A 21,502-nucleotide genomic window follows, 5' to 3' on the forward strand; every position below is an offset into this window, starting at 1 on the left:
AAATTCAAAGCAATAAAAAAAAAAACACAGTGGTGTTCACTGCCGTCATTTCTCATAACGACGCAAAGAGTAAACAAAATGAATGAGAAATTTTAAGGAGACAGATAAATACTAGCTCCTACTATAGAAATGTCAGCAAATAATGCAAAATCCAAGTTTAATATTAGAAAGGAAAAGTACCTGGATAATACATCAGAGCCCCTGGCAAGTGTTAAGGTAATTTATTTTTAAAAGTATGTCAGATAAAGTAAGCTCCAAGAAGACATTGCATTCTGAGACTGAACTGTGAGTTCCAGTCCTGCTCCAGGTGAATAAACAGGATGTGGGATCTAGGGCCAAGTAAAAAGCAGGAAAGAGCCTGGAGTAACTTCACTCTGAGTGGTTGGGGGTTTTATGTGGTACTTAGTAAATCCTTTCTATTGGAGACATTTAATCAATCCTCCCCTCTTTCACTCCTATCCCATACAAGTCCCCCAGCATATCACTTTCATCTCTTCATTCTCTCAATATTCCTTTGTGATGTTTACTCCAGTAAACTTATCCTTCTGAATAAATAGTAGCAATCTATTCTGCATGCTGTAGTTGCATGTCCTTTTGGCCTCTTTTCCTTAAATTTAATAAGCTCGTGTTTCATAACAAAGTTTATTCCAGTACTCACTCAGAAATACAGATCTTTCTATTGTAAACAAGACCATCAATCATCTTTACTTTTTCCCCTTGAGAGAGTCTTCCTTCCTTGTAGATTTGTGTTTTCCTTTTCCAGTAAACACTAGCTCCACCCTAGGCCTGCTGGCACGATAATCCACTATTCCTAGTGAACACAGTTCATAGTTAGACATTTAGATACAGCATAATTCTCCCATACATAGACATATTCAAATGAAGACAGTTTGGGGGACATAGTTTTGCATATACAAAGATAATCCATTTCTTTTTCAGGCCTCCAATCATCTAGTCAGTTTTATATTCTCAATTGGTTTCAAACTTGTTTATTATTTGGCTATCTGAAGATGGGTAGAATAACTTATGTAAGATTTTTTTTTAATTTTTTTAAATTTATTTTATATAACAAAGTCCACTTAAATGAAAACAAACATTTATAGACAATATTTGGGAATGTGGGCGTTGTTCTTTCCAAACTACTTCCTGCTGGTACTGTCATGGGGGATTCGAAGAAGATTCAGAAATCCTGGCTGTAGTCTCTAAGGCTACTTTGTCCAGCTGTTTTGAATGTAGCATCACCTCCTACTCTGTTTCAGGCAGTCTGGCTTGATCAAACCCCATTAGCCTGGAAGGAATCCACATCTTTTCATTTTCTGTGGAAACAAAAATAGAAATCCTTTTCCCCAGTAACTTGTCCTTGAACTTAAATTTTGGAGTCAAAGCATTTTTTTAATTTAATTTATTATTTTACATGTCGATCCCAGTTCCCTCTCCCTCCCTCCCTCCCTACTTCACTCCCTCCCTCATTCCCTCCCTTTTACTCTCTCTGCCCTCTCACATGCACTCTAACCACCCTCCCCTCCCATCCCCCACCACAATTCCATATGTAGGGGAATGCCATCAAGGTGGGGTCATGTAACTCTGACAGGTCATTTGAAGTAGGGACTGGGGCTTCTCTCCTGTCTCTAGATTAAGGCAGTTATCCCTCCATGGGGGATGTGTTCACAAAGTCCTTTTGTGCACCAGGAATACATCCTGGCTAAGGGACCTGTCTGAGGTCCCTTAGACTGCTCAGTCCTTCTGGCTGAGACCCATATTCAGGGGGGCCTGAGTCAGTCCCATGCTGGCTTTCCAGCTATCAGTCTAGTGGCTGATAGCTCCTCCTTGTTCAGGTAAGCGGTCTCTATGTGTTTCTGCTGCCTGGTCTTGTCCTCTCCATCTGCATCTAGGTTCTAGTTCGACTCAGTGTTTATGTATGGGTGTTTGATCCTGTTTCCAACAGGCATTAGTTGAGGGCTCCATGGAGAAGTTAGTTGTTGATCTCACTCTCCGGGAAGGGCATTTATGATAGCCTTTCCACTGAAGCTCAAATTGTTAGTTGGGAGCAGTCTTGTAGTTCTCTAGACCTTTCTTTGTGTTCAATATTGGCTCCCTCTTTTATGTTCTCTCTCTCTCTCTCTCTCTCTCTCTCTCTCTCTCTCTCTCTCTCTCTCTCTCTCCCTCTCTCTCTTTCTTGTCTTCTATTCCTAACCAGGCTCAATCTTCCTGGTCGCACATGTTTTCCTTTTCTCCCCCTCATTTTCTCCTACTTCTCTCTCCATTCGCTGCCCCTGAGCTCTGGGGGACTTGTCCCTGCCCAGTTCTGTGAGGGACTTTATATGAATCTCTTAGAATACACCTTGTATCCTAGTTCCTCTGGTGGTGTGAATTATAGACTGGTGATCCTTTGATCTAGGTCTAAAATCCGTATATGAGTGAGTACATACTGTGTTCCTCTTTTTGTGACTGGGTTACCTCATTCAGGATGGTTTCTTCAAGTGCCATCCACTTGCCTGTGAATTTCAAGATACCATTATTTTTTTCTGCAGAGTAGTATATGTATATGTGTAAGTGTATGTGTGTGTGTGTATGTATGTATGTATATGTGCATGCATAAATAAAAGTCATTAGATTTATATGCTAAAAGTGATCAACTATTGCCAATAGATTATTACCTGATCAATAATGAACTGATTGCCATGGTTAAAGTCACTTTTTAAAAACTCAGTGTTTCCTATGACTTATGCATTATAAAGAAACATAAGATTATTTAGAGGCAACTCAGAAAACTATGAAAAATCTTTTCTTCTGGAAATCCCCTTTTCTAAACTAGAAACAATGATCCATTTGTGACCTAAGGCAATTACATGCTGTTTAAACAGAAATGAACATTTTTTGAGGCCCATTATTGGGACTGAAGCACAAGGACATTTAAGCTGATCCATAGAAAAATTTCTCATTGATTAATTATGGGAATAGACCTTGGATTTATGTAACTGCCAGCGTATAGACTAGTATCTATTACAAGTTATCACACTAATGTATCTTCTATTGACATTGTTAATAATGAAAGTTAATGAGCTATTCTCATTTAGTATTGCTATCATTATGCCAATGTTTCAAAAAACAATACTGTTGGATTTAATAGTCATTTATTTTCAAAGCTGTATAATTTTACAGTTTAAATAACTATTTTTGAGGAGTTGGAGGTGTCTTTCTTATATTACACAAAAGTTTTTTTTTCCATGTGTCTACAGAAAATGATAAAATATGGTTGTTCACTTGGGTTTAGACTCATTGATTCATTTAAACAGCTTTTATTTATTTATTTTTCATTTTTTATTTAAATTAAAAACTCTTATTTTACATATCAATCTCAGTTTCCTCTCCCTCCTGTCCTCCCACTACCCCCACCATCTCCTCATCCCAGCCCCATCCACTCCTCAGAGAGGGAGATCATCAAAGTCTGTAACATCTTTTGGGACAGGACCGAGGCCCTTCCCCCTTTATCTAGGCTAAGCAAGATATCCCTTCAAAGGGAATGGGCTCCAAAAAGCCACTTCACGCACTAGGGATAAATACTAGTTCCATTGCCAGTGGGGCCCAAGTCTCCCAAATGATATCCCATTCATGGGGCCTAGTTCAGATGTATGCAGGTTCCCAAGCAGTCAGTCTAGTGTAAGTGAGCTCCCACTTGCTTAAGTCAGCTGTGAAACAGCTTTTATAAAGCTATGTTATTTCCAAATACTTTGATAAGAGATTGAACAAATCTCCATCCCCATTCAGTTCTACTGGGGTTAACATTATTTCTGAAGAGTTGTCATTTTAGCCGCCAATTTAATGTTTGCAAAATAATGTTTACATTGTTTATACTTTTCTTCACATGACATTGAAAATCCCATCATATATTGTCTATGATGCTTTCTCTCATGCTATTTTTATTGTTTATGTTCCCAGTTGATGAAGTAAAAATCATTTAAAAATTATTTCTTAATATTATTTTGTGCTATTGGCCTCCTGGTTTTTAGGTTTCTAAAGATTCTCTAGTCCTTAGAACTGAGTCTCACCTTGCAATGTTTCTTAACAATAAATTGTTCTGATATATTTGTTCATTACAAGTTCATGATTTTTTAAAAGATTTATTTATTATGTATGCAGTGTTCTGCCAGCATGTAAGCCTGCAGGCCAGAAGAGGGCACCAGATTTCATGACAGATGGTTGTGAGCCACCCTGTGGGTGCTGGAAATTGAAGCCCAGTCCTCTGGAAGAGCAGCCAGTGGTCTTAACTGCTGAGCCATCTCTCCAGCCTCCAAGTTCATGATTTTTGCATACTCTCTGAAAAATAGCACTGTTGTTTGTTCCCTCAGATAAAATCCCCATTTCTCATTCCTTGAGTAACATGGCATTTCAAACAGCTAAAATGATTTGTTGCTGTAAAGAACAAAAGCCATTAAACCCTTTTTTATTCTAATCACAAACACACACACACACACACAAAGAATGGTGACATTTCCTTTCATGTTGTTTTAGAGTTTTTGAATTTAACCATTTCTTCCTGTGTCTTATAATTATTTAATTGAATTTTTGAGGGAGAAAAATATTAGTATAATCTTAGAAAGGCTAGCCCCAGTTAAACACCATGATTTTTAAATTCTTTTCTTAACAGTTCATTATGCCTCTGAAAATAAGAAATGTATCATATTTATTTTGATAATTCCACAATTAGCAATCTCATTAGGACATATCTATTGACTGTTACTAATGACTGATAATGACACTTAGCAATGACATTCCATCTGAGTTACAGAGGAGCGGGAAGTCTCAGAGCATCTGCTATAAAAGATTAGAAGAGAAAAAAATGATGCTAGAAACTGCTAGCCATGAAAACGTGGTGGTCGTGTATCTAATAACTGCTTTTTCATGTTTTAAATCTAGGGAGGGTCTTTAGAAAAAAATTCTTTTCACAAAATATATTTTACTGTGTTCGTTGCTTATTTACCAGAATAACAGCTGACTTCTTGTTCTAAATGTACAACAGTTTTTGTTGTATGCACTTTCTTTGGATAAGATAAAAACAGTCTAACCAGCAGTAAATGCATAACAAAGAAAACTTCGGTATGCTATATACTATTTTTGTCCTTTGGATTTTGTTGTTGTTTGGTTGCTCTTTTTAAACAGGGTCCCCTTATGCAGCTCTGGCTGGCTTGGAACTCCCAGAGATCCACCTGTCTTTCCTGCCTGAGTGCTGGGATTAAGGGTGTCCAACACCATACCATTTATATATTTCTAAGAAAACATTCTTAAAATTCTAAACAACTATTTTAGACCCTATGATTTACATGTACTCATAACTAAACGTTATGGTTTACAAGCTAGTCGAAGTCAACAAGCTATGTGCAAGCATTTTATCCTTTTTTGTTATCATTTTTCATTTCAATGTTTTATTAGCATATATTAATTATGCTTTCATATATATATATATATGCATGGTGTCTTTCAATAATACCCTCTTTTATCCCTCTCCCCCTCCTACTTGTTCGCTCCTTCTTCTCAATTAGCCTTTCTTTAACCTTTTGTGTATGTGTGTTGTGTGATCCAATGTTTGTGTATAAGAGCATGTACAACATACCGGTGACTATATCACTGAAGAAAATATGTCTCCCTCCCTCACCATCCAATATCTACATATAAATCCTTAGAGGGAGTCAGGGTTCTGTAACTTCTCCCCCATTTCCCTCCATGACAGGATAGTGATGTGCCCAACCTTGTGATAGTCTTATGGTAATAATAACACCAGCAGTAAGTTCAAGAGTATAACAGCCCTGACTGCCTAGGACTCAGCATTCCATGCAGCTCCTCTCTGTTCTCCTGGCTCTTGTATCCTTTCTGATCCATCTTCCGCAATGTTTCCTGAGCCTTGGAGTGGGCATTATAGATGTCCTATTTGTGTTTGGGGATTCAGCAGTCATTTATGCTCTGTGCTTTGACCAGTTAGGAGTCTCTGCTGTCACCACTAACTCCTGCAAGAAACATTTGGGGCAGGGCCAAGGCCCTCCCCTGTGTGTCTAGGCTGAAAGTATCCCTCTATGGGGGAGTGGATTCCCAAAGTCTATTCGTACACTAGGGATAAATACTGTTCCACTACTAGAGGCCCCATAGACTGACCAGGCCTCCTAACTGATACCCACATTCAGGGTGCCTGGTTGGAATCTATCCTGGTTTCCAAGCTGTCAGTCTGGGGACTCCCACCTGTTCAGGTTAGCTGTTCTGTGGGTTTCTCCAGCCTGGTCTTGACCCCTTTGCTCATTACTACTCCCCTCTCTATAACTGGATTCTAGAAGTTCAGCTCAGTGCTTAGCTGTGGGTATCTACTTCTGTTTCCATCAGCTACTGAATAAAGGCTTTAGCATGGCATATAAGGTAGTCATCAATCTCATTATGAGGGAAGGGTATTTAAGGTAGCTTCTGCACTATTGCTTAGATTCTTTTGGGGTCAACCTTGTAGATCTCTGGACATCTCCTTTGTGCCAGATACCTCTTTAAACCTATAATGGCTCCCTCCATTAAGGTATCTCTTTTCTTGCTCTCTTCTATTCTTTCCCTGACTCAATCTTCCTGCTCCCTTATGTCCTCCTTCCCCCTCCTCTTCTCCCATTCACTTTCTCCTAACTCCCTCTTCCTTCCCCTCCCCTGCTCCCAGTTTGCTTAGGAGATCTTGTCCCTTTCCCCTTCTCTGGGGAGACCATAATATCTCTGTTAGGGTCTTCATTGTTTCCTAGCCTCTCTGGAGGTGTGGATTGTAGGCTGGTAATCCTTTGCTCTATGTCTAAAATCCATATATGAGTGGCTACATACCATGTTTGTCTTTTTGTGACTAGGTTATCTCACTCAGGATTGTTTCTTCAAGTTCCATCCATTTGTCTTTAAATTTCAAGATTTCATTTTTTTTTTCTGCTGAGTAGTACTCTATTGTATAATTGTACTATATTTTCTTTATCCATTCTTCATTTGAGAGGCATTCAGGTTGTTTCTAGTTTCTGGTTATTACAATTAGTGCTGCTCTGAACATAGTTGAACAGATGTTCTTGTTATATGAATGTGCATCCATTGGGTATAAGCTAAAATTATACAACAGAAACAAGAAAGTATCTTCAGCAAATTGTGGTGGCATAACTGGATGCTGGCATATAGAAGATTGCAGATAGATCCATAATTATCACCATGCACAAAACTAAAGTTCATGGATCAAAGACTTCAACATAAATCCAGCCACACTGAACATCTTAGAAGACAAGGTGGGGGGTACCCTTCAAAGAGTTGGTACAGGAGACCACTTCCTGCATATAACACCTGATTGCATCACAGACACTGAGATTGACAATAAATAAATGGGACCTCCTCAAACTGAGAAGCTTCTATAAGGCAAAGGACACAGTCAACAAGACAAAATTACAACCCACAAAATGGGAAAAGATCTTCATCAACCCTACATTTGAGAGACGTCTGATCTCCAAAATATACAAAGAACTCAAGAAACTAGTCACCAAAACACCAAATAACCCAAGTAGAATGTGGGGTACAGAACTAGAGAATTCTCAATAGAGGAATCTAAAATGGCTGAAAGACATTTAAGAAAGTGCTCAACATCCTTAGCCATCAGGGAATTGAACTATGAGATACCATCTTTCTCCTGTCAGAATGGTTAAAATAAAAAATACCATAGACAGTTTATGTTGGAGAGAATGTGGAGAAAGGGGAACACTCCTCCACTGCTGGTGAGATTTAAACTCAGACAGACACTCTGGAAATCAACATGGTTGTTCCTCTGGAAAATGGGAATCAGTCAACCACAAGAAACAGCAATTCCACTCCTAGGCATATACCCAAACATTAGTTTCAGGTCAATCGGAATGTTCAAATGGAACAAATACTGAAGTTTTCAAGAAATCATAAGCCCTCCCTAATGTACTAAGGTATTAGGAAAGTATAATTTTTAGGGAAATTTAATCTTACTTTAATTAAATGCTGAGCTACATAGACAACAGGAACTATCTCAGGCAAATAATTCCTGGATGCACTTGTAGGGAAAGGGGAAGTTTATCCAGCCATGTTTTGGGTGTATTGAAGCAGGAAAAAATAAATTCCACAGATTGATAAATAAAATACAAGCAGTTTTAAATTGCAAAATCAGTTGATAAAAATTCTAGTGTCATTTCCTCAGGATTCTATATATAGAACCATGATAAATCCTAAGCTTCCTACACATCATATTCAGTAATCCAAGTGCTATTTTCCAGCAGCTCTTCAGTAAGATGGTGTTTCAGTGAGTTAGCAGGTTGAATATGTATATGCACTTATACAAGGCCAAGACATAAGAAATATATATTATTAAACTATATAATTGACTTTGGTTTAATAGGAGTAACAGACTTCAAGACCCAGATTAACATCATCAATGCCCATTTTCTCCAATAGACATGTCATCTGAATAACATGTAAGCAGAGACACAAAGGAACTTAATGTCTACCATACATTGAATGGACTTAAAACAGGTATTACAGATTATTCCACCAAAATACCAAAGAATATATATTCTGCTCAGCAATTCATCAAAGCTTCTGTAAAACGGACCACAAACACAAAAGAAACCTGAATGAACGGAAAAGTTAAAATAAATCCATATATTCTACCTGACCACAAAGTAATAAAACTGAAAATGGTCAGCAAATGGGCCTCTAATAACTGCATGAAGTCACAGATATTTGAATAAAGCATTACAGGATGAATGGGCCCAAGAAGGAAATAAGAAAGAAAACTAAAAATCCTTGGAACCAAATGAATATGAAAACACAACAAAAGCTTCCATAGATATTTGCTCATTTTCAGCAAAGTGGCAGGACACTAATTAACTTATGAACACCGGGGGCTTTCCTTTTCTTTTCTTTTTTATTTTTCTTAAGATTTTTTCCTTTTTTTATTTTTTATTTTTATTTTACATATCGATCTCAGTTCCCTCTCCCTCCCTCTTTCCCTCTCTTCTATCCTCTCATGACCCCCAACCACCTTCCCCTCCCACCCCCCACTCTACCTGTAGAGTGATGCCAGGAGGGGATCATCTAAATCTGTCAAGTCATTTGAAGTAGGGACTAGGACTTCTCTCCTGTCTCTAGGTTAATGGAGTATCCCTCCATGGGGGATGTTTGTCCAAAGTCCTTTTGTGCACCAGGGATATATCCTGGTTCCACTGTGTGAGGTCCCTTTGTGCAATTGGAGGGGAGGGTGGTTGGGGTGCATGTGGGGGGGGGGAAGACAGAAAGATAGAGGGAGGGAGAGGGAACTGGAATTGATATGTAAAATAAAAAAATAAATATTTTTGGGGAAAAAAAGGAACATATGACCACCACATGTTCCTGTCCCAAGGATGCCTCCGGTTGCTTTCTGTCTCTGACCAGCAAGTAAGAGAGCAAACTGGGCTCTGGGACCTCAGACCAAGTCTGCCCAGGTCACACCCGCACATGTCCCCACACCCCAATGGGCCTTGTCATTTCAACAAGTGTAGGAAGGATGGATATCTCACTAAATCGGAGAACAGGGATTTTCTTGCTTGTTTTGAAAGCACTGCACACTGTGTTACTTTACTTTTATTTTTCTATTGATGACCACTTGGCGGTCCCTGAAGTTGCTCTGTCTGATGTCACACTCTTGGGAGAATATCTTTGTGATGCTGAGGATCAAACCTGGAACCTCAGGCATCACAGGTCATCACTGTGGCTCTTTGAGGCATTACCGGAACCCAGAAGAATAGATTTTAAGTAAAATTTATACAAATCTTTTCTTTCAGGCACTCTATGCCTTCCTCCACTTATGGTTAATTTTAACCGACCATGATATTTTAGCCCCTGAGCTCACATTTATCAAGCTTATGATTCTTGTACAAGAGCTTGGTACCTTTAATCACGTTCCTGTTATTTCACGGGAAACCTAATTTTCATTCCTTCAGAGAGTCATTCTATTTTTAGATTATATATGTATGTATGAGTAAATAGAACAATAGAGATTTAGTAAAAGCTACCTTTTGCAGCAGCAACATGGCTGGTACATGCAGGAGCTGAATTCCCACCAAGCTGTGGTCAGTTGGAGTTGTCAGGCTGATGCTAGAGAAGCAGCCTGGTGATTGTGGTAAATTACTGGCTGAAATAGCAGTAGATAAAGGTGAAGCCTCTGTGATAAAGTTAAAACAACACTCTAATTTCCATTTTTTTTTCTTAAAATGCTCTTGTTAGGCACTGCCCTCTGATCCAAATGAAAGTCACATTAATGAAATCAGTTGGGCCTACTTGTGAGAGTCCACCAAGAGGGACTATGAGATGGGCAAGGTCACTGGACCGTCATCTGATATTCTAGCCTCACCTACCAGCCATTTGTATGAATTTACATACAATTTTTCCATTTCACTGCTGCTTTTCATATTTTGGGTTTAAGAGAAGGTTTAAGAATGATTCTGTATACTTATAATATAACTTTTTCATTATCTGAAATGATTCATCTTGCAATTGTACTACCACTGATCTGCAAGCAGTGTGGATACTATAAATAGTAATTGTTAAGATCCATGAATAAAAAAGGAACATAGCGAGGATATACTGGACCAAAGCCAGACCAAAAACCAGCTAGCTGGGAAAATTCCAAACTTTGCATCCCCATGTCTGATGTCAAAATACTCTTCAGGTCTCCAATGTCATCCACATTTGACTACAACACAATTCTTTGTCTTGGGCTGGTTCCATTTCTTGTTAGCAATTCTCATTGGCAGGTATTCCCCACTCTGGTATCTCTAACATTTTGGGTTCTCCAATGCAATCCAGGCTTCTATTTCACAGCTTTACACAATGGCCTCTTTACTAGGCCTCCATTCAGGGATCCCCTAACAAAGGCATGGCCTCAGTTGCTTTATTCCATATCTCCTTTCTTTTATCCTTAACTCTAAAGCCATAACCATGTGGCCAAACCTGCCATATTCTGATGCTTACTGGGGCTGGATGGAACATTATCCCCTCATTAAATTACATCTTAATCAACCAGCCTTATGTCTTTCACTGCATAAAATTAGCTGTCCTGAAACTTGCTCTATATACCAGACAGGCCTCAAACTCAGAGATTTGCTAGCCTCTGCTTCTGGATTGCTGCGATTGAAGATGTGCACCACCACACCACTCCCATCTCCAAGCTTTCCTTTTAACAAATTGCTATGAAAGAGCAACTCTGTAGAGCACTGGATACTAAATGTTTGGTGCAGAGTAGTATTTGATTTCATGAATATGCTGTAGGGAGTTTGAAATCACTCATGATACCATGTGTATATTCATAGGAAATGACCTCCCAAAATTATATCTTGCTGCTGAATTTAGAGATTAAAAGTTGCTGTGTTTGCTTATCGTCTTCTGGAATTTATTTTTTCCTGCTTCAGTGTCACAAGATAGAATTCAATACCCCCAAAAACATGACTTGGTAAAAGGGACCTGTTGAAGAAATTGCCAGAATTGATGATTATTATTGCCTACAAAGTGTGGGAACTGAACTTGAGTTCTGCAAGAACAGCAAATTCTCTTAACCACTGAGCCATCTCTGTCTACTACTGTTCCATTATGATTCTCTGATCTCTCAATTTATCCAAGGTACTTTGCTCTCCTTCAACTTTTGACTTTCCTTCATTGTATTGATTCTTTTTGTCAGGAGTTGATAGAATAGCACACTCAATCTCTCAGTTGGAGGCTTCCTACCACAGGAATTATTAAAGCTTGTAGTTAAATGTCTCCAATGCCAGGAACCCTCCTCTGAATTCCCAAGGTGTTGGCCACTGATTCTTATGTCAACTCTAGATTCTTGTGCAGAAAACTAATTATCCTGGGTTCTACCGATGTGGTGATGTTTCCGTATTTCCAAGTTTCTTATGAACTCACTGGAGGCAGCATTTTTCACATTTATTTTCCTGTGGGTACATATCATCTCATTTGGTCATTTTTCTATAAAAATGTATTTAGTAATGTATATTGAACACTGCTTTGCCTTATTCTTTGCGATGATTTGGATGGTGTTTGTTTCCTGTAGTGGTTGGCACAGGAAGTGTTCCCAAATACTCATGCATTGAATCCTTGTTCCACACAACAGTAGCAGAGCCTTGGGAGGGTATTGCATCATAAGAATGGTAACATCATCAGTAGGTTCAGCCACTGACAAACTCATGACTAAATGAGATATTAGGCTAGGGTCTTGTTTGGTTTAAGTAGGTCATTGAATTCATGGAAAGATGTATTGTCTACACCTCATCTGCTTTTCCTTTTTATCTGCCATGAGATGAGCAGCCTCCTCTGACAAAGGCTCATGTTTTTGTGATATAAAAGTGATATAAAAGATGATTATGGATTGAAACTACAGACCCTATAAGCCAAAATAAACCATCTTTTCATGTGTTCATCTTATGTCTTGCCACAGCAGTAAAAAGATGACTAACAGAGTTTTATATATTGGAATCTTTGTCTCCCATATGGCACTTTTGAGGTATGGGAACTCTAAGAAGCAGGGCATAGGGGTGAATGGTTATATCACTGGCAGTGTTGACCTAGAAGAGATTAATGAAATTCTCATAGGATCCTGAAAGTTCCCATGAGTTATAAAATGAAATCTAGATCTTTCCTTTTTTTCCATCTTTCCATGTTAACCTCTTACACCTACTCCCTCCAACCATTATGCCATCTGCCACAATCCAGCTAGAAGGCTCTTAGCAGAGACAGTGGATGCTGAACCATGCATCTGAACTTCTGAAATTTTGAGCTTAATACACATTGTATATTTACAAATTATGCATCTAGCAATGTTTTGTTATTCCAGTGTAAAATGAACTAATATACTCATAAGTATCAGGTAAATATTTTCCCAATTTTCTGGTAGGAAATCTTGATTCAGGGAAATAAAACATTCATAAAGCATCACAGCAGAGTTTGTCTGTTTGTCTTAGTAAACACACACACACACACACACACACTTTTTTCTCTGACAACTAACACTTCTTTGATTTCTGAAATGTGTAATTATTGCTGGAGAACCAATTTCTTGCTATGTTATGGACATTCATGTTTAATCTCAAGAAGCAGAATTTCATGTTAGAAGCATATTCTGTATAAAAACTTTATTAGGAAGACAAGACAGCATAAAAATGTGTGAAATTAAATTAGTGTCATTAATTAAATCTGTTTATATTAAGACCACTGAACAAAGTTTAGCACATAGTAATCCTCGCACTGATGTCCACAGTGCCAAATACTGCTGTTTCATATGAAAGGCTGAAAGGGGAGCTACTGCTTTTTCAGCAAATTTAAGAATAGACACACACACCCATACAAGGAACATAAAAATCTGTTAATGCTTCCGACAGGAACTTAGGACCTAGTTAATTGTGCTCCTCAGAAATTCTCTGTACAATCTTTAGGATTTACAAAACATGCTAAAAGGAACATGCAAATCTAAGTTGAGTTAGGTGTGTAGTGTGGAAAGGTCTCTGTATTTGGACCAGAAACCTGAGGCGCTTTTCCAAAGCCTCATCGTCATCAGACGTACAACGGATACTGCAGGTGACAAGAAGGTAGGTATGTGGAACTTAAATTTACTTATCTATCATATATCTATTCTATCTACCTATCACATTCATGCACAAAAACTCTGCCAGAGTTCAGATCCGGATGAGGGCAGGGTCTGAAGTTAGGTGGATGCAAGACCTGTGAGAGGAGTAATCAGACACTTTTTAGTTTCTTTTAGGAGAGACAGACAGAGAAGTCCATCCCAGATAGAGACTCATGTCCCAGCAGGACATGTAAGGAGCAGGAAAGGGATGGAGGGAGCCAGGCCATGATGATTTGGAGAACCTTGGAGCCTGATGACTAGCAGCCAGAGAGCTTCTTTACTTATACAGAATTTAGTAAACAGGGATGCATTTATGTTGTTTCAAAGCATAGATCATGTCATTTTTTTGTATATGTATTTCACTTCCTTTACTCATCTTTTAGACATCATTAATAAGCTGTGACAGAACAATTATCATTTCCAATCATTTTCCCTCAAGTTTTGACATCATTGATAAAGAGTTAACTATTATAATCAGTCTTACTTATTAACCCCCTAACCAAATCTTTAAGAATCTAGAAGCATACAACAGCTCATTCTCAGGCAGGTAGCTTTTGTGGTTACAAGGACACTAGATCAAAACAAAATCTCCAAGCTAGTCCGGACATATTGCCATGTCCCAAGCAGTGTATTATTAACTCTTAATAGTCAGAGTGCTCAAGAAATATCCTCAGATCAAAGCTTCTACAGTTATTATTCAAATTCTGGCATAACACAATGTTCACAATTTATATCTTTATGGAATTTTTTTAATATGTCTAATCCTGGCATTCTTTTGTTCCTTGGTCATATGACATCACAGTGGCTTTGCATGTGTAAACTTTTCTAAGAAATGGGAGGTCCTGACATCTCATTCATTGATCATCTTTCTACATCATTCTTTGCCCATCCATATGAGTCTCTATGCAAGACAGGGGTAACTTCAGCTAATCTAACTTTGTTGCTGTATATGGCACGTAATTAGGCATATAGTGATGTATAGTGGGAAGAGGCTTACAATCTTATTTGTGTCCAACTCCTCTAGCCCACCAAATTTTGTTGACCTTTTTAAGTGAGTATCTTGTTCCTGAGTAAGTACAGAGACAGATGTTTCAAGAATGCCTCATAGCCGAAGGAGGGAGGGCCTAGTCCCTACTCCAAATGACTTGACAGATTTAGATGACCCCTCCAGGAAGGCATCACCCTACATGTGAAGTGTTAACAGGATGGATGGGAGGGTGGGAGGGGTGGGAGGGGTGGGGGCATGGGGAGGTTAGAAGGTTAGAAGGTAAGGAGGGAGGGACACACGGAGAGGGAACTGGGATCCATATGTAAAATAAGAATAAATAAATAAATGGTAGTATAGCCATTATGAAAATAAGTTTGAAGGCTTCACAGAATCATAAAAAAAAAAAAAAAAAAAAAAAGCCTCGTAGTCTCATAAAAAAGACCTTTGCCTTCTTTTGTGTGTAATAACCTCCAAGGCATAAGGAAGACCTTCCAAGCAGACAAGAATATCTCCCTAAAAGCAGGAGGGGTAGTGTGTTTGGGACTTTTCTGAGGAACCTTAGAAGCAGTACCCTGGGAGAAGACATAAATGATTCATAAGGAAATTTCCAACAATCCAATATCCCCGAATTGTACAAATATTAAAAGTTACCCAAATACGCAATAGGGGGAGATGAAATCAAAGGTGGTGGGGTGGACCATCATACAGCTCAGTTTCGCTGGGTCTTAGTCAAGCAGCTGTGCTGGACTTATGACTTCTCTCATTCCCATCAGACATGGCTGTGCCACAAGTCCATCTATCTTCTACCTATTGCTTATCTGTCATATAACAATCAATCATATATCCGTCATCATCTACTAACTAACACTATACCCATCGATCATCTATTTCTATGTCTCTCCAATTCTCTTCTTCAATGTGTTTCCTCTTCTACTTCTTGGGCTCAAACAGCCATTAAAAATTGAGGATGTACATTCAAAACAGCTGGACAAAACAGCCCTACAGACTACAGCTAGGATATCTGAATCTTCTTCGAATCCCCCAAGACAGCGCCCCTTACCAGCAGGAAGTAGTTTGGAAAGAACGACGCCCAAATTCCCAAATATTGTGTATAAATGTTTGTTTTCATTTAATTGGACTTTGTTATATAAAATTAAATAAAAAAAAAAAAAAAATTGAGGATGTTCAGAATTTGTACATACAGCATAATCATGTTCAGAATATCATGTCCCTCTTTTTTTATTTGTAGGACTTCATCTCAAATTACCTTTCTTATAGCACTGACTGCTGCCATGACAACCATACAAGCAATGGAACAGACCACACTGGGTGTTGGCTTTGATGTGCTGCAGTCAGGAAAAGCTGCTGGAATGTACTCACATATATGGAAAGGATTGTCAGAGAAGTTCTTAAAGGGGGAACCAAAATCCATGGGTGTAAGTAGGTAATGGATCTAAGAGACAGTGGTATTATAAACGTACAACCCAATACACTAATACCTACCTTTAAGGATATAAATAGGTCTGTGTTTGATTTTCAGACTGTGTCATCAGAAAAATACATAATTGATTGTATTACTCTTCTAATCCAGTTATGTTTAAAATTTAGAGATTGCAGATGTCATTAACATTGTGGGTCACCTAGAAAATCACATTTAACAGGCTGTAACACAGCAGCAAGAAACTATGTGTGCCCTAGCTGTGGTCTCCTCCACAGGTCTGCCCTGTACCAGTCAGCCCATATTGTCTGTATCTCCAGTGTCTTTCCTGAGCCTGCCACACAGACCATGAAAAGTCTTCCATTCTCCAAGCATTTCCATCTGGAGTCTCAGATGTGTGTGTACTAAAGGCCAAGTGAAAACATTAAACCACTAGGAGAAAGTCATTGTGAACACATGTAATTCTTTTATTTTCTGCTATTCTACTTTTTGTTCTGTGCCAAAGGTTGTGTTTCAAGAAATATATGTTGGCATTTCTAAAGGTTAATTTTAAACATATTGATATGTATTCATAATTAGGGAAATTTTCAGTTTATAAGGGAACTTAATGGTACCAATGCATTCTATATACCCATTTTTCTCACACATGCATAGCATCCCCCCTCATTGGTCCTACTTTATAAAAGTGGCATGTTTTGTTGCAAATGATAGACTTACACCAATGTGTCATTATTACCCAATGCTATTAACTTGTATTAGGATCCACTCCTTATATGTACATTCTGTGGGTCTTGGCCAATATACAGGGATAATTGCCCCGTGTTGCTATGTTATACAAAGCATTTTTGACCCTAAAATTCTCCATGCCCTATGTATTCACCCCACAGATTCCTTTACAAACCCTGATTGTTTTAACATTTTCTAACAGTTTGTCCTTTTCAAAACTTCATAGTGTTAGAATTACATGGCAAGTTGCCATTTAGAATATCATGAAGTCTTCTTAGGGAATGACGTTTTGCATGTAGATCATAAAAATGGTAGATAAGAATTACTCATAGCATTTCATTATGAATCAGTTTTCCCTCATGGCATCTACAGTGATGTTCCCCCTGTCATTTATGATGAAAGAACTTTGTGGGTATTCTGTTCTGTTCTATGTTTTTCTACCTCATTAGAGGTTTGTAAGAGTACGGGTTTTCCGCCCGCCGCCGAGTCTTGTCCTGCCGCCGCGCCAGCCCCAAATAACACACAGAGACTCTGTATTAGATATTATACTGTTGGCCAGTTACTACTTTTTTATCGGCTAGCTCGGTCTTAAGTATTAACCCATTTGTGTTAATCTATGTATTTCCACGTGGTCTTCTTACCAGGAGCCGGCTGCTGCATACTGCTCTCTCCAGACCCTCCATCTTGGCTCCTCCTTACTACTTCCTATTTCCTCCTTGTCTCTCCTATCTTCCTTTCCTATTGGCCAACGGTGCATTATTATTAACCAGTATGAGAAACATATACAGAATGACATTTCCCATCAGAGGTTTATCATTATCTTTTGTCTTTTAAGACACCTTTTTGTATGTAATTGATTTTGTCTATAAATTTTCTATTGTCATTTCATTGATTTCTGGTCTAATGTTAATTTTTTATGTGCTTACCTTTGATTCAATCTGATTTTCCTTCTCTAGCTTCCTGAGTGTAATCCTACATCGGTGATTCAAGCCCTTCTATGTTCAATGTTGTACATTTCCCTCTGAGCATTTGTTTTACTAAGCCCTTCAATTTTGCAAAATCTATTTTATTTTAGTTTATTTTTGCTTTTGTATGTTTTTTACATGATGTTTTTATTATTTGAGAATTTCATACAATGCATTTTGATTATATTTATCCAGAAACTTTTCCAAGGTATTACCTTCCTTTCCCCCTTTGTCCTAATTGAGTCCAGTTTGTGTTGCTCAATTAATTACTCTTGGTTATGGGACCTGGGGTATAGTATGGTCAATATGCCAGGTGTCACACCATTAAAGAAAACTTAGTTGTGCCCAGAAAATGCTACTTGTTTGAAGTCATCTCTGACTCTTACAATCTTTCCAGCTCCCTCTTCATTAAAAAAAAAAAAATCTCTGAGTATTATGGGTAGGGTGTGGTATTTATTTAGAGCTGAATATTCCAAAGTCGTTTATGTTGTCATTGTTCTCTGCACATTAATTAGTTGTGGGTCTATATGTTAACTGTCATCTACTGTTGGAAGCTCCTCAAGTGAGACTATGAGAGTTGAGAAAGAGGCATTCATCTATGAATACAGCACTAAATCATCAGAGATCATTTTAATCATTTAAATGTCTATTTAGTAACTTATTAGAAAATGGTGTAAAAATTGTACAGATACACTGAACTATGAGAATGGCACTATGTTAAAATAGAGATCATTTTAACATTATGCCGATTTAGTGACTAACCTGGCAAAATGGTACAATTGACTGACTTCATGGAACTAACCAAGCACTTTCTTTTTCAAGTAAGGCTTGTTACATGCTAGTAAAAACCATTGTCTGGCACTGTTGATGAGGCCAAGAACATAGCTGTATCAAACAATAGACAATGAGAGAAGCATAATGCTGGAAGACAGGGTGGCACAGGCACCATTGTGGTGGATAAAATTAACTTTCACTTTTTCATTCTAGGTCATGCAGATTCTGGCTGCCTTAATGATCCTTAGCCTAGGAATAATAACAATAATTATCTCAGATTCATTTAATAAATCAGAAAACATTGCATTTGGAAGTACATACCCATGTTGGGGGCCTGTGTTGGTGAGTGAATACTTTCTGAAGTAAACAGAAATGACATCATTATTACTGTCTTCAGCTTAGAACCCTGCCTTTATTTTACCCTGTATTTTGCCATCTAATTTTTGGCTCAGTTTTGTCATAGTTAAAATTAAATATCTGTATCAACCTCACACTCAAGACTGAGGAAGCATTGATGAAGGAGGGGTAAAGAGAATATAAGATCTAGAGAATGTGGAGGAGACTGGGAGATGCTGCCATCTGGACAAACATGTCTGTATTTATTATCTAATAACTAGGATACTAGTGCTATTACTTTAATTGCAACTTAAATATATTTCTCACAAGAATAGTTTCTCAATTAGTTCTTTTGCTTATAATACCTTCTTGAATTTTGGTGCCCTGCTAGGGTTACTTCACAACTAGAACTAAGAAAACTTATCATTTGTTGCTCTCAAACAGCTTTTCTATCATTATAATTCAATGACTTTTGAAAAGCTGATAAATTTTTCCAGAGTCTTCTGGTAGAGTCCCTCCATTTAAATTACTGTTATTTAAAACTATAATTCTACTTAATGTACCTATCTAACTTCTGAATCAATTTTCAAATAAACTTTAATGGTTATGTATATGTTCCTCTGGTTTCAGTATATTATTTCAGGAACTTTCTCGATTGTAGCAGGAATAAAAACAACAAAAGGACTGGTGAGTAATAACACCTCATTCTTTTTTCTATTCAAGCAGAATGACCTCATCCAACATGTATGCTTCTGGGGTAGAAAATAGCTATAGCTCTATTTTAAAGCAGTTTTAAGCAAAATATGTTGATATTTAAGTTTATCCTTACAATCATTCCATATGCATGTCTAATTACATGTAGTGAACTCAATACCATTCTCAGGCAACTAACAGGCTATTGTCTTTACCTAGTTACCCTTTTCAAATATGATGTTAACACTAAAGAATGAGTCTCTTAGCAAACTTAATGTACCCATATTATTAGTCATTGTCATCACACTGCATATCTCTAAAACTTAATTATCCTGTGTAGCCTGCCCTAGCTTGCTTTCTGTTGCTCTGATAAACAGCATGACCAAAAAGCTCACTGTTATGAGTAGTTTTTCTGTATGCCTGGGCCCAGTGCCATGCCAGCCCCAAATAATACACAGACTCCTCTGTATTTGATATAAAGCTGTAGGCCAGTTTAGAGTGTTTCTTATCAGCTAGCTCTGTCCTAAATATTAACCCATTTCTATTAATCTAAGTGTTTCCACATGGTCTCATCTTACTGGAGAGAGGGGCCGCATTGTGCTTTCTCAAGTCTCTACATGCTGACTTCTCCCTACTCCTTCCGGAATTCTCCTTGTCTCCTAATCCCGCCTATCTTGCTTTCTTTTTGGCCAACAGTGCTTTATTCATTAACCAATATGAGAAACAGGTTTACAGAATGACATCTCCCATCAGCTCACCGCACCACTGAAGGCAGTTAATACAGAGACTCAAGGCAGGAACCTGGAGGCACAGACCATGGAAGAATGCTGCCTACTGGCTTGTTCTCCATGGCATAATCAGTCTACTTTCTTACACAACCCTGGGCCACTTGCATAGCGTATCTCACACATCAATCATTAGTTAAGAAAATGTCTTATCAGCTCATCTGAGCTTCTCTGGAAGCTCATGAACTCTGAACTAATAGTTAGGGATCCTGACAATTGTGTAGCTTAGTCTACTTACTTGTAAGGCTCCTGGCAATGAAGTCATGACCTGACCCTGGTGTTTAGCTGGCTTTGTGGAATCTGTTTCCCAAGCTGAATTATCTAGAACAGCCTTGATGCAGAGCAAGGGGCTTGGTCCTGCCTCAGCTTGGTGTGCCTTGCTTTGTTCAAGTTTATGGGAGGCCGTTCTCTTTCTGACTGAAGCAGAGGAGAACTGGATGGGAAAAGGAGTAGATGGCAAATAGTTGGCAAGGGGAGGTAAAGGTAGAAAAAGAAGGAGGGAAAGGAGGAGAGGAGGGAGTGAAAACTGTGGTCAGTATGTAAAATAAATAAAAATGTTAATAAAATAAAATACAGAAAATGCCTCATAAATATGCCCACATTCCAATCTGATGAAGGCAATTCATCAGTCGAACTTCCCTCTTAATGAGCAATTCTGGTTTATATCAAGTTGACAAAAAGCTAACCAGAACAATATCTTAAACCTTTTACCATTGGTTAACATTTCCCATGTCTCTTTCCCCCTTTATTTTAGGTATCAAGCATCCTATTCTTCTATGAATTTAATTTTAAGGCTCTACATATTAGTGTTTTACTTGTTTCATTATGTTCTCAACTCCAAGTTCATTAATGTTTTTAAAGACACCAAGATGCTCCATTTTATCTATACATCTCACGTTAGGCCTGTGTATATGTACATAGGTAGAGATGAATATCATAGATTATTTATTCTTGATCCATCAGTTTAGACTGTTTATTAATGAGTCTTAATAATTCTGTGATGAATATGTGGGTGGAGACAGGTTTATACGTCACTGTTCTCATTTCATATGGAAATATGCCAAGAGGTGAGGAATTGCTGAGTTGTGTCAACTTTCAATTTGGAGGGCCATTAGCTTTCCATAATGGGTAATCCAA

At 38.1% G+C, this 21,502-nt stretch overlaps 1 protein-coding gene across 1 annotated transcript in view; it reads left to right on the forward strand.

The window, feature by feature from the left end:
- LOC127227840 (membrane-spanning 4-domains subfamily A member 4A-like) overlaps positions 1–21,502 on the forward strand; it is a 30,128-nt gene that overhangs the window by 2,435 nt on the left and 6,191 nt on the right. The window contains exons 2-4 of the mRNA XM_051192160.1: positions 13,554–13,622; positions 15,898–16,084; positions 18,765–18,893. Of these exons, the coding sequence (XP_051048117.1) occupies positions 13,554–13,622; positions 15,898–16,084; positions 18,765–18,893 (385 nt within the window). The remainder of the gene's footprint in view (positions 1–13,553; positions 13,623–15,897; positions 16,085–18,764; positions 18,894–21,502) is intronic.

The sequence above is a fragment of the Phodopus roborovskii genome, unplaced genomic scaffold (assembly GCF_943737965.1).
Source record: "Phodopus roborovskii unplaced genomic scaffold, PHOROB, whole genome shotgun sequence".
Taxonomy (NCBI): domain Eukaryota; kingdom Metazoa; phylum Chordata; class Mammalia; order Rodentia; family Cricetidae; genus Phodopus; species Phodopus roborovskii.